At 37.3% G+C, this 14,175-nt stretch overlaps 1 protein-coding gene and 1 long non-coding RNA gene across 2 annotated transcripts; one reads left to right on the top strand and one right to left on the bottom strand.

Moving 5' to 3' along the window:
• The first annotated feature begins 54 nt into the window (after positions 1-54).
• Positions 55-2,081, top strand: LOC149479173 (uncharacterized). The gene is made up of 2 exons (XR_016317311.1): positions 55-169; positions 1,410-2,081. It is a non-coding gene; the product is annotated as an uncharacterized LOC149479173 (long non-coding RNA).
• On the bottom strand, positions 1,490-14,175 carry 14-3-3epsilon (tyrosine 3-monooxygenase/tryptophan 5-monooxygenase activation protein epsilon). Its single transcript, XM_089708468.1, has 5 exons — positions 13,990-14,175; positions 11,935-12,098; positions 5,833-5,988; positions 2,850-3,008; positions 1,490-2,462 (listed from the first exon to the last, which is right to left on the bottom strand). Exons 1-5 carry the CDS (start codon positions 14,051-14,053, stop codon positions 2,220-2,222), a joined length of 786 nt encoding a protein of 261 aa, XP_089564594.1. The 5' UTR covers positions 14,054-14,175; the 3' UTR covers positions 1,490-2,219.

The following is a 14,175-nucleotide window of genomic DNA, read 5'->3' as shown; positions in this document are numbered from 1 at the left end:
TTTTGTAAATATTAAAACTTAAAACAGACACTTGCTTAACCTTTTGTACATCTATAATATTCTCTTTGAAATGGCTCATGTACACTACATTTAATAGTTACGACTGGGGTGAGTAAATACAACGTGTCAAACAAGCGATCATTTAACCATATTTTATGTAGATCGATCAGTCACACCACTTGAAGTCAGAGGCGGCTCGTGACAAAATTTTATGGGTGTTCACTTGAAATAAAACACTGAAAATACATGGTGTAAATCAGTACAATTTATTAAAAAAAAATATATATAGATTCCGGGATTCAGGGATTCCGAAGACTCATCATGCCCCCATAAAGCAATTTGAAATGCACCACAAAATACGACACAATCTATTAACCTTCGTAAAATATGTCTGTTTTCATCGACACGGTCATTGAACTCGCGTATTGACTTTCGGGTACCTACGCGGAATCTAGTGCTTTACGAATGTCTTGTCGTCCGATAGACGCCAATTGCAGTTCATTCAACAAATGGTACCGAGATTGTGAATGTTTTTTCATCTTGATTGAAAGATGAGCTAAGTCGTCAACGCCCGTTTCAGTCCAAGCACTCTCACCTCCGCCGGCCGCGCCCGCTTTAAATAAAAGACACGGAAAACAAACTAGTTTGTTGCTTTCATCACAACCACACAACCACGGTGTTTTCACATATTGTTCAGATTTAAACACACGCGTATATGTTTTCGTTTTTGTCGTACATTTTTGCGTAAGATCAAGTTCAGGCCGTGGCGGTCCCTTATTAGCTTTACATTCAAGCCGAATTTGTAACGTTTTAACACACTTTTTAATGAACGCCACATTATAATTATTGTTCATTTTAACACTCACAAGTAATACTGATAACTACAGGCTATTTCAACACGTATTTTATAATTTTAATTAGAAAATTGCATGAATCGCGCGCGTGCATTGAAGTTGACTCGAGTGTTTGTTTATATTATAGAAGTGGAAACTGGCAACATCGCGCCGCGAGCGCAATCGCTGTCCTGCCGGGCGGTAAAAACGAACCGGCAACGTTTGCGGGTGCGGCGCTCCGAATTTTGCTACTTTTCCATAGAAAATCTTTTGTTTCACGCGCAGGGCTCTGGCAAAACCCTCTCTTTCACTCCTATTGGATTTCGTATTAGGAAATGTACTAAATCTTTTTTCATTGGAGCACAATCGTGAGCGCTCCGCTTCGCGCGTTACATAATACAGTAGGTATTATACAGGTGTATGGGATGATGGAATGATGGATATATTCATTGGTATTAACAGTAGTTTTAAAGATTACGATTGATTTTAAATAGTAATAATTAATGTTAATTAAAGAGTATGATTTTATTATAATTATTTATGGGAGTTCACTGCACCAGCGCTCCTTAGGGCGAGCCGCCTCTGCTTGAAGTGAACGTAATTAGTGCGAGCTCACTGTACACAGCACGCGAGGACAAGGCAATAAAACTACACTGTGGACTTTTGAATTTTATTATTAGATTTACACTGTCATTTACAATAAATTTTCAGTAGTTGGTAGGACATAAATCAATATTGCATAACACTAAGGCTAACTGCATCAGTATTTTTTTTGTGGATAAATTAACAAAAATATATGCAATATTACAAATTCAAATAAAAATAACGCTAATATCTTACTCGGGCACGCACTCGCCACGGATAGCACATAGCGCATACGAGATGGAATGTTTCGGGCTCTACGTCGCAAATAAATTATTCACCGAGTGCTAAACCTTAACCTAGCACAACTTTACAACTACCGTTTTCGTCCTGTAAAAATAGTACAGATAACATGTATAGCGCTACACGATGATATTCTCGACAAATATGCGAAATTATAAAATAAATTAAATATACAAATCTCTATCACAATACTCGTAAGTAATTAAAGCGATCCAAGTGTGAACACTCCAAACGTTTGTAATGCGATGCGGGCACGACGCCTTTGTGCTAACGGTGCCGCGGCCGGACGCTCGCGGACGCGGTACAAAATACTTGGAAAATTTACAGTTCGGAGAGCGGCCGCCGAGAGCCCGCCCCGGAGAGGAGACCGACGAACGCTACGGGAGCGGGGAAGCTAATCAACGGTAGAGATCGAGTTAACGTTAAGAGAATACATTCTCACCGACGTACATAAAATGCAATACCAAAGTACCGGAACGAACGTCTCGACGTGCGGCGCGCTTACGACACGTCCTGGTCGTCGGCGTCGGGCGCCGGCTCCTTGGGCTCGCCCTCCGCCTCGCCGTCGCCCTGCATGTCCGACGTCCACAGCGTGAGGTTGTCGCGCAGCAGCTGCATGATCAGCGTCGAGTCCTTGTAGCTCTCCTCCGACAGCGTGTCCAGCTCGGCGATGGCGTCGTCGAACGCGGCCTTGGCCAGCCGGCACGCGCGGTCCGGGCTGTTCAGGATCTCGTAGTAGAACACCTGCGCACGGAACAAGAACCAACCGTTATTCCATTATTTGCATACGACATCGTGTCTATCTCAGCTATATCTATTTGTCGAGGCGAGAACATGTCGAGGTTACACGGAACACGGATACATCATCGGAAGCGGCGTCTGGCGCGGGGCCAGCGCGCGGGTAATCACCGGCTCTCTCGCGAGACGCCGCTACGCATTCCGGCGGCGCGGTGACATCACCCAGTGACGCGGCCCGCTGATTAACAACTCAAACATCTGATGGCTCAGGCCAACAAACACCGCGTTCCCACGTCCGTTTGCCGGCGTATGGTACATCCTTATAAGGGCATGTCGACGTTGTGTATGCAAATAGCAAAGAAAGTTTATGTTGTAAGTACAAGTGGTACTCACGGAGAAGTTGAGCGCCAACCCGAGGCGGATGGGGTGCGTGGGCGGCAGCTCGGTCATGGCGATGTCGGAGGCGGCCTTGTACGCCACCAGCGAGTTCTCCGCCGCCTCCTTGCGGTCGTTGCCCGTCGCGAACTCCGCCAGGTACCGGTGGTAGTCACCCTGCAACACACCATCACATTGCATTCTCTATGTCCTGTGCATTTCACTATATAGTAAATCAATGACTCATTGTAAGGGCCAAATAGGGAAACAGAAAAAGGCGCGTTGTTTGCAATGTGACACCATAAACTTTGAATTCGATACAGACCGGATATAACTAAAAGTATAACTATAACCCCTTTTTTCTTACTTCATAATTAAAATGTAAAAACCTCAAAAGTAATTCATAAAAGTAACACATAATTAACAATATAAATTAGAAACTATATGTATACTGTAACATTGATTTTATTGTGTTACATGCATCAAAATATCCAGTCATTGCAAATTGATTATTCGACATGACTCAGGAAAAACCTAGTCTGACGAAATGTTAAATTATTAATTAAATTCTGTGTCATATATTGTATAGGAATATAAGAATAGGTGATAAAAAAATCCGTATAAATGCTCGTATTTTTATTCAGGAATCAATTATGTATACTTAATTAACCTTTTACATGTTACATGTATATTCAAATAATGAATTCAGCATATCAAGTTCTGCAATCACTTAAATTTGTATGTTTAAACAAATTACAAACTCGTGATCACAAGAATATCGAAGTGGCGGTAAATGAATTAGCCGTAGCAACGTAGTGGAGGTTCAGTGGTCGGCGGCGGCTTACGTAAACGCGGCGGCTGCCAGCACCCTCCAGCCGGCAGCCGAGAGCCGGCTGCTATCGATCACACGCCACTACTACGGCGCTACGCCGTTACGATCGCCGTATAGAATGCATTATGCGTAGCTTGCAAACTTTCATGCCAAATGCCAAATGATATCATAAAACTTTTTTAATATCCGTCCAAATTTTCACAATGTGCTAAGCTTGTTCGGGATTAATTGCAATGGCTGCTTTTAGTAGGAAGGAATTGAATGCAATTCATAGAGTTTACAATTTGACAGTGGAATATCCGTTGCATAAATGTATTCCTCTAGTCAATGGCATCTCATAAAATTATATATTTCCGTATATAACTAATATCATGTAGCACTTTCGCTCTAATGGCGTCACACTTATAATAAGCAAAACAGCATACGTCACAATGATACACACAAATGTTATGTAAACCGTAGTCGCCACAGGAACGGATCAAAAAAACCTGCGTAGTTTTCGTCAACCAAGGTCAATTAACACGACATTCTAGTGTACGACGTAAATTAAATGTTATAGTGAAATAATTTGATTGTGGTATTGATAGGAGCGAATTTGTTACGTACGAGTAGCGTTTAAATTTTTATACGTCGCCTACAAAGTTAATCTAATAAATTTATAGCGTTGCATTTAATGAGGAAACGTGTAATTCGTGTAATTAATTTAAGAGTCATGAAAGATCGTGTAATGTGCAGCTCCTGGAAATAATTCCCGCGCACGTCAGAGCCGCCCACGGCCGCTCACTTTACACTCCGCAAATTGTATCAGCCACCTCGTACATGTCATTTATCGCGAATGAAAGGAACCGTGGTGGGAAGATCCGCGGATTCAACAAGTACTGACGCAACAACCGAGTGGATATTGTAAATTATACAGATACGGACTGGGTATCGGCTAATAAAACGTTTTCCACAATAATTGCCTCATTACCTCACTTTAGCTACGTTAGCTCATTCAAGCCAAAGAGACTACACATTCACGCTATATTTACATAACGCCGATGCCAACGTACGCGACTTGATAGCGAGTTGTGACCCTGATCAAGATTCAACGTCGGAAGGGCCGAGTAAACTCACTATGTGTGGCGTATTTGTGTATACGGCACGATAAACTACGTAATAATGTAGATCAGCAATAATCCTCTAACAAACTAAGTAAACTTGTAAAGATATTTTACAATGTAAAGTTTTGTAGTGGGGGCAAGAAACTTCCTTGGGGCACTTCCTTAAACAGCCCATACAATAAGCAGCGGAAGTATTGCTCATCGAAAATGAAAATGTGTATCTGCTTGGAATTGTTTATTAGAAATAGTGAATGATCCAATAAATAAGAATAATAAACGCGTGATACACATATCAGAGTTGTAAAGCAAGGTAACTGAAGTATAAATAGAATAAAACCGAATATATCATATTTCATTGAGATAATATGTAGTTCATACTCAATTCAGTTCAACTTAATGAGGTATCAAACTTGAATGAATCTAGTTTTTAAAATAATTGCGTTAAAAACAACCGACTTCAAACTTGCACTTGCAACATTTACAAATACAGACAAAAATGCTCATAAAATAAAAACTACTGGGCCTATCCGAATAAAATTTTTATGGGACCAATTCGACACCATCCCGCATCGAATAAAAAAAGAATCACGTAAATCGGTTCAGAAACCACGGAGTAATCGGTGTACATACATAAAAAAAAACATACCGGCCGAATTGATAACCTCCTCCTTTTTTTTGAAGTCGGTTAATGAAATGTCGTTTAAATTAGACATTGGTTTAAATATAAATTAACTGCTCTAGTCTATACATACAAGTTTAGACTGTAAAAACTATATTAGGCGCATATTACACTAGGATTTAATGGAATGCAGTGATAAATATGAAAACAATTGTCAAAAGACATATTGATGTCATAATCTAATTTTACGATCGACGACGTGGAGATATGGATTATACGCAAATCCACAGCTACGTTGCTAGCCTACTCAATACAACTAATGTGATAAAATTGCGTTATTCAAGACTTATTCATTTGACTCCATTTGACCTGGAAGTCATCTCTCATCATCCGAAACATGCGTATGGAGTGTGTTTGTGTGTGTGTGTGTGGGTGTTTATAGTTTACCTTCATTTTGTAGTAGAAGACCTTGGACTCGCCGGTCTGCGAGCTGGGTATGAGGTGCTTGTCGAGCACGCCGAGGATGTCGGAGCAGATGTCGCGCAGCTCCTTCTCCACCTGGCTGCGGTACGCGCGGATCATGCTCAGCTTGTCCTCCGCGCCCTGCAACACGCCGCGCGCCGTTACCGACCTGCACCTCACGGCTCACGCGCACACCGCACGAGGGCGCTACGCTTACAACTATTCTATGCGTGCTTTTAACAACATGTTTAGCAATAACGTAGACTGGTTTTTAATCTAAATATCATGGCTTTCATTAAAAAATATTAATTAAAAAGCGGCATTTATAATAATGAACAGTGACGTAATAATTGTTAGTTATGGGCCGGGCAAAATTACCTAATTGAAATGGGCTTTAGGGCCGACGTTAAATAACAAAAAAATAAATTTGAAGCTTTTTATTGTTCAGCTAATTGATCACGGACCTTCATCAGTGTCACTCAGTATATTCTTCACGCAGTTTGTTTTCAATGTTGATCATTCATAAAATATACGGCGAGTAAACTACAAAATGTAATATGAACATTATTCGATTTCACCGCAAAGAAACCGCCTTGTTTCGTCTGCCCGTCACATCACGGTTTACTAATTAGGGTAAGTAGGTCACTTCACGGCATTATGTATTCATGGATTCATACAATTTTGGCCTTCAGTCACCGTTACAATGAGCCGATTTGGGTACTATCGGCTTTACTACAGACTGAAAGGGTGCGGCACGCGATATACAAACGTTTTATGGTAGAGGTTCTTACGAATTGATTTTCTCACGAAACTTGTACCTTAATATTTTTCCTAACCAAATGCGACGCATTTCATACAATCTACACGATGGATATGAGCAAGCCTTCTATATCGTTCGATAATAAGCAATGTTAATTAATAAGCGCACACACGGTCATACTGAAATATGTAGCGATTAGGGTTGCCAACCGTACTATAATATATAGTATTGTACTATATTTCGGGTCTGCGTACTATATACTGTTGAAAACATATATAGTACGCAAAAATACTATATTTTCAACACCGACAATGTTACAAACAAATCCTTCATTAAAAAAAAATAAGAACGCGCCTTTTAATTGTTAAGATGGCTGAGTCATATAACCTATTGCGAATATACCAGTGGCGAGAAGAAAGAAACAGAAGTACATAGTGTATCATCACTACATAGTATAAAACAAAGTCGCTTTATCTGTCCCTATGTCCCTTTGTATGCTTAAATCTTTGAAACTACGCAACGGATTTTGATGCGGTTTTTTTTTAATAGATAGAGTAATTCCAGAGGAAGGTTTATATGTATAATAACATCCATTAAATAGTGGAGAAGTACTGTTATTTTTGAGGTTTCTAATGTGATGTCGTAAATAATTACATTTTTTCGCTTACATTGCAAACGCAGGCTGAACCCTACGAGTTTTATCAAAATAATGTACTTAGTATTGTATAGACTACAAGCCCGCATAGGACAAAAATATGGGTCAAATGAACCACCAGGGGACATATCTAGAACGATAGCAGAGCAAAAAATAATAAGATTCATCACTATGCCGTCACTTGTAAGCTGTCCAACTGAGTGCAGATGAGAATTGAAAAGTACAGGTAGACTCGGTAAATTTTGGTCATATATTTTGTACGGCATTCTTAACCATCGATAGATCCATTAAAAATAATAAGAAACCGCTCAGTGCCGTACAAAAATGGTGGTCCACCAAGTCGGAATTTTTATTTAATTTCCGAGAGTTGCCGGGGGTAAATTTGGTCATTTGACCATGTACGGCATCTGTGTCATACTATTGCTATACTGCTTTTAATCCATTATTCCGCAACGCCGTACAAAAATCATGGGGACAAGGGGAAAAAATCGAGAGTTGCAATCCCCTCTCTTTCCCCACTCCACGGGGTCATTTGACTAAGTAACCGAAGTTCCAAAACATTATCTAGCACTCAAAAGTACTATTAAAAGCAATGCCGTCAAAAAATAATTGTTCTTTTAAATGTATACCAATAATCATCTTAATTTCATCGAATTCTTGATATAAAGAGCTGTAAGGTCATTTGACCCAGTACGGGAACTTTTTTTAACATGATATTGTAAAATTCAATTGTTGTATAGTATTGCCGTTCAAAAGAAACCGTTCTAAAAAAAGTTATAGAGAAATGCAAAACCAGAAATTTTGTTAAAGTTTAAACATCGTAGATTAATGAAATATAATAGTTTTCTACACTTTATTCGTTGTTTTAAATAGTATTAACATAGATAAATTAGGAAAAAACGATGCCGTACATTTTTGTGCAGACATCTTTTAGGCTGATGAAAGCGACGAAAGCTACAATTTTAAGGGTGCTTTATGGCCATTTGATACAGTACGGCATTAACATATTTTTACCCAACTACGGCAAAGCAAAAGGAGGGTTATGGTTGTTTACAGGTCATGTATGTATGTTCATCTATTCCCTCGTAACTTCTAAACTACTTATCAGAATTCGACAAATGACATATCATTAGAAGCGTCTGAATTGTTCACTGGATAACCAGCGACCAGCTAGCTAAAGGCCATATGGGGTTTCACAAAATCTAATGTGGCGCCCTCTAGCGGACAAAACATACAGAGTAAAAAAATAAAGTTAAGATAAATATGCAGTATTTGGTATCATTTAAAAGCGCTTTACTTGTACATTTTGAATATGTATATATTACTAGCATTTGCTTGTGACTTTACCTGTATTCATGGACTGATTGCATATAATTCATATCTTTTCGTTCATAGCTTTTTTATTAGTTCATCAATTTAACGGAGTCCATTCCACCTGACTCCGACTTTCCAAGGTGATAATTAACCACCTCGAGCTTCTTAATATTAATGTATATTTATATTTTATTATAAAAATATAAAGCAAACATTTCGTTATATGGATTTTTTTCTTTTTCAGATTTTTCCCCTTTGAACCAACGAAAATGTACGGCACATGAAAAAATATTATCTATGCATAAAATACTTTAAAAATAAATTTATTTCGTATTGTGTCAAATGACCCCCTGGAGTGGGGAAAGAGAGGGGATTATAACTCTCGATTTTTTCCCCTTGTCCCCATGATTTTTGTACGGCGTTGCGGAATAATGGATTAAAAGCAGTATAGCAATAATATGACACAGATGCCGTACATGGTCAAATGACCAAATTTGCCCCCGGTAACTCTCGGAAATTAAATAAAAATTCCGACTTGGTGGACCACCATTTTTGTACGGCACTGAGCGGTTTCTTATTATTTTTAATGGATCTATCGATGGTTAAGAATGCCGTACAAAAATATATGACCAAAATTTACCGAGTCTACCTGTACTTTTCAATTCTCATCTGCACTCAGTTGGACAGCTTACAAGTGACGGCATAGTGATGAATCTTATTATTTTTTGCTCTGCTATCGTTCTAGATATGTCCCATGGTGGTTCATTTGACCCATATTTTTGTCCTATGCGGGCTTGTAGTCTAGTACACATTGAAAAGGTCTACAGGCTAATTTTCGAAGCGATTTTAACCAATACAGCATTAATCCTTAACCAATTAAATACCTTGAATACATTGTTCATTTATAATAGATCTATATGGCCCTTTACACCGTATGATTTAAGTGAATATTTTCGAAGATATTACAGATTTAAAAATTGCGGGACGTAGCGTTTGCGGCGGTACCGGCCGTCCGCCATTGCACGGTGCACCCGTGCGAAGCCGGGGCGGGTCGCTAATCATTAATAAAAAATGAGCTTTTGATTTATATTAATTTAAAAAATTGAATGTGACAAAGCTTGACACTTTTATTTTAAACAAAAAGCTGTTACACAGTGCAAAAAGTGCAAAAAAATATAGTTTTTATAAAAATAAATATATATTTGTCTATTTTTTTTTGTTTTTCCCATAAAATACTATATTTTTTTTAAATGTACTATATTTTTTACACCTTATTTTGGAAAATACTATATTTTGATGATGAAGTGTTGGCAACCCTAGTAGCGATACTCTTTCGAATCTGAGTATCGTGCCGAACAAAATAATTGGGTGTTTCTTTAAACGGTGCCTCCACTATAATTGTAATGTAATCGTGCAAATATTGTTCTAACGAAGATAATCCACAGACGCGAGGTTATCAAGATTCTCATTGCAACTAATTGAGCCAAACCAAATGAGGTTGGTGTTTTCACCCGAGTGTTAATTATACGTTTTCGCCTATATGGCAAGGAGCGGTTAATTGGAGAAAATTAACTAATCAATATGTAAATCGAGCGAGCATTCGTGACGGCCTTGACTTATATTTTGTGACCGCTACTTTTCGCAAAATATGCTTGAGTACAAACAATTTTCATTGAGGAAAAATCAAAAAGTAGAACTCGAGATAGGTATGAACCAGAGCTTTTTGTGCTCATTTTTATATTATTTATTGAGTTAATTCATACTTATCACACTGTTGCGACTGTGAAACGTAGTGCGTTTGACGAACGCGGCGAATGTGAGATAATTATTTTAAAATTCAATGTACCTAGATATTTCGTCTTTCTCTGCAGCAAAAATATTACATCTATTTGAATTCAACAGATGTTCATGAAAGCCTTTTTACGTCATGAATCGTGAAATTTATGCAAGTACAAAAATTATTATAATAATTCGTTTTTTCTTTATCACAGGCCATATTGTTATGAAAATGATTAACCTAAAACAACATTTTTCAATAATAAAGTTTATCAAGAGGAGTGTAATGACCTTTAACATGACTACACATTAATATGTTATTTAATATCTATTACCTAGGTATATCATATTCATAGAAAATAAGTTTTATATCTATTTTAAATAAAATAGAATTAGAAGATATTTTTTGCTTCTAATTTATTGATTTCAAAATTCAAAATGCTGCAGAATTGAAATTGTTTTAATTGAAAAAATAAGAAGCCATGTTTTATTTAGTACAGATATTATTATTTCCCAATATGTCATAAGCTTTCCAAACTCTCAATATGGTCAGTGTTCATTAGTATTTAGTATAGCAACAAGGCTACACGTTGGGCCCAGCTCTTACACAAGTCCCCAGTGAGTTAGTCATCATTGTCACTTATGACACAACTTATTCTATGATAATTCACAATGCTGTAGCAATCATGTATCTGCTTATGATTCATTTCAATTATAATCTAACTGAAATGCAATATGTAAAATGAGTTAATTAAAAGTTAGCTGCTCTTACCAACTAAGCAGGACAATTATTAGTGTTACAAAATATTATCATATTATCATCATTTCATGAATCTTTGAATATCAAACATGTTTACCTTAAATATAATAATTGTGGGTGGTAAATTAATTAATAAAGTAACATGCATGTAAGTGTGAACTTGACAGAGGAGGGAGTTCACAATTCCCACAAGAACAAACACATTGTTCCAAGTTCCATGTGGCCTATTTAGTATTCTGCTCTAATGGGATTAGGAATAATTTACCAAGAATCAGCCTGAAAATAGGCTACAGCATATCATGGACCACACCCTTTTTACATGTGCAATTTCATAGAAGTCATGAAACTTTAACCTTGCCATCCCCAATAAGGGTTGTTCATTAACATTTATCTATTATTGAAAAAGGACAACTATTGAAGAAAAGTTTCCATATCTTTTTCTTAGCAGAAAATTAAACTTTCGCAGCTTAATTTTATTAAAAACTAGCGGTCCACCCTGGCTTCGCTTCGCTTCGCCCGTGGTTCATAATATTTACGTTTTCTCTACATAAGAACCATCCTCGTACTTCAAGGAATATAATAAAAAAAGAATTATCGAAATCGGTTCAGCCGTTCTCGAGTTATGCGCTTGCCAACACATTTTGCGATTCATTTTTATATATAAGATAGTCAGATATGTAGAAGTAGTAGTCTGTTCATTTCACACATTCACTAGTGACTGTGTTCATTAATCATATAACTTAAATATAAACTTGCGTTTATCAGACCCTAAACCTTCACATTAGTGAATTATCTCTATAATGTCTAAAAACTAGAACATACTTTTGTCTCTTCTTTCTGTTCAATGGATGATATGATTCTCCAGGAGGCTCGGCGGGCTCCTATGACATTCTTATATGCAACCGAGAGGAGGTTCCTCTCCTCCACTGTGAGCTCATTGTCTGATACATTGCACGAGGCGACATTCTTCATTGCCTGAACCATTTCTGCAAACATTTTTTATCATCACTGTCTTTGTTACACACAGTATCTAAAAACTTACATTAAAAATATTTTAAAATAAATAGGAATGAATACCTAATAACCTCTTATCACAAAAGGTTATGGCAGTTATCATTTAAATAAATCTATTATGTATTAGTAGTATCAGTAACCTAGCGAAACGATGATGAAATAAGTTCAGCAATATGACTCAGTGAAATAAAATTTAGGTCTTTTTCCACCCACCAATGTAAGTAATTTATAATAATAATTAAAATGAAAATATATAATATGAATGAAAAGTAGTACGTGAAACAGTTTCGTAAATGAAATGGAGCGAAAGTTGAAATAAAAGTTTAAGAATAATGGTTTTTATTAGGGATGTAACGATACCGATACCGATACCGATATATCGGCCGATATAATCGGCAAGCCGATATATCGGTATCGCCGATAATAAATCAACCGATACCGATATTTTTTTATTAAATTCTTTATTTTCTTTTATGTTTTTGCATTGTATTCATTCATATTGTTTTATTTCTGTTTCTGTAATAGTGTTAAGGAAGAGCGGAACCTCCTGACACAAGCATTTTATTTGCTTACTAGGAGTGTTCCAATCACAAATTTGTTTATGTAAAGGAAAGAAATAAATAATTTTGATTTTTTTTAATTTTTAACGTGATAACGTTAATTTTAAAATCGTTTTAGTCGGGTGACATGTTCATAAACTTGTGTCACACCAAAACCTCACGAGCGCGATCGCAGGTATAACGAGAGAGAGACGGACCGATCTCCCGTTTCATCTCGAGCGCTGCCACTGCATTATGTTATCACGTAAACATCTCAATCGTAAACCTACTTTACAAACAACCAATTTTTTTGATATCAAAAAATTCAAAAACCCGCGCCCAATGAACGATGCGGGAGGCCGCCCGCGCGTGCGCTCTTTGTTCTCTGAAAAAACTCTACCAATAGTAAACTTTTATTAGGTACTGATTGTATGTGTATTACTTTATTTTAAGTTTAACTGACTTTGTAAAATAATAATACTAAAATAAATGGTTTTGTTGTTTTTGATTTGGCATTTTTATTTCAAAGAATACGATTAACAGTTGTCTCTGTTGGTAACTTTTTATGCATAATTCACTATTTATTTTTCTACCAAGCCATCGATATCGGTATCGGTATCGGTATCGCCGATACATTACTACAAATATCGGTATCGGTATCGTATCGGCAAAATCATGTATCGTTACATCCCTAGTTTTTATCACAACTGATGAGTATGTGATAGTAGTGACATTCACAAGTGCAACATGGTTAACAATGGGTGAAACCCCGAGACAGGTTGCCGACCTTTCGACACTAGCCCTGCAATCTAGAACATTCCTACACCTCTATCTAATAATTGTCCAAGGTACGCTATGCTTCACTGAACTCAATGACATCGATCGAGTTTTGTCTCTTTGGAAAAAAGATTACTTTTTGTTTCACCGATTTCTCAACTTACGATTTCCACCAGCAGATAGAAATGACATGCAATTGAAATAATAGTTGTGTATTTCTACATCCAGTAATAGTTGTAGTGTTTCCTAATGTGTCTACATTATTCCCTGGAATAGAATTTTATAAAGGGCATCCCACCGGCGGATGACGCATCGATCGTTGACCAAGCCTAACGAATGCCATTGATTCATAGTTTGTACAATATATCTAGAAATTTGAATGCATCAATGCTATTTTATGTTCAATAAAGACTTATTTCATCTTTTACAAACCGATTATAGGTGAAGTTTTCGTAACTATCGGTAAAATCATCTTTCAACTGTCGGCGAAAATACGATGGAATTTTATGTCCTAATAATTTAGAGTTCAACAAAAATAAATGCTTACCATCATAACGCTCGGCCTGTTCGGCCAATTTAGCCTTATACACATTATCTTCCCTTTCCGACATTGTGGATTACAACTGATTTTTCACTAACTAAATCCAAATCGCCAGGTCACTTATTCACCAAGATGGCCGCGCCCGCCAACCGAATCCAAATTCGATCTTCAACTAAACTCCGCCCATGACGT

This window comes from Colias philodice, chromosome 21 (genome assembly GCF_061535455.1).
Source record: "Colias philodice isolate Cphi_HAF_F1 chromosome 21, ilColPhil1 Martin Lab GWU primary, whole genome shotgun sequence".
In the NCBI taxonomy this organism is placed as follows: Eukaryota; Metazoa; Arthropoda; class Insecta; order Lepidoptera; family Pieridae; genus Colias; species Colias philodice.
The sequence above is the reverse complement of the archived record's forward strand: the minus strand, read 5'-3'. Positions and strand labels throughout refer to the sequence as shown.

What these genes read in the sequence shown, in the direction of transcription:
- 14-3-3epsilon (XM_089708468.1), bottom strand. Translation starts at nt 14,053, where the DNA reads ATGTCGGAAAGGGAAGATAATGTGTATAAGGCTAAATTGGCCGAACAG. An exon ending in AACAGAAAGAAGAGACAAAA is followed by an intron (nt 5,989 to 11,934) that starts GTATGTTCTAGT and finishes GGCGTGTTGCAG; the next exon opens with GGCGCGGAGGACAAGCTGAG. An exon ending in GGTTGGCGCTCAACTTCTCC is followed by an intron (nt 2,463 to 2,849) that starts GTGAGTACCACT and finishes TTCCGTGCGCAG; the next exon opens with GTGTTCTACTACGAGATCCT.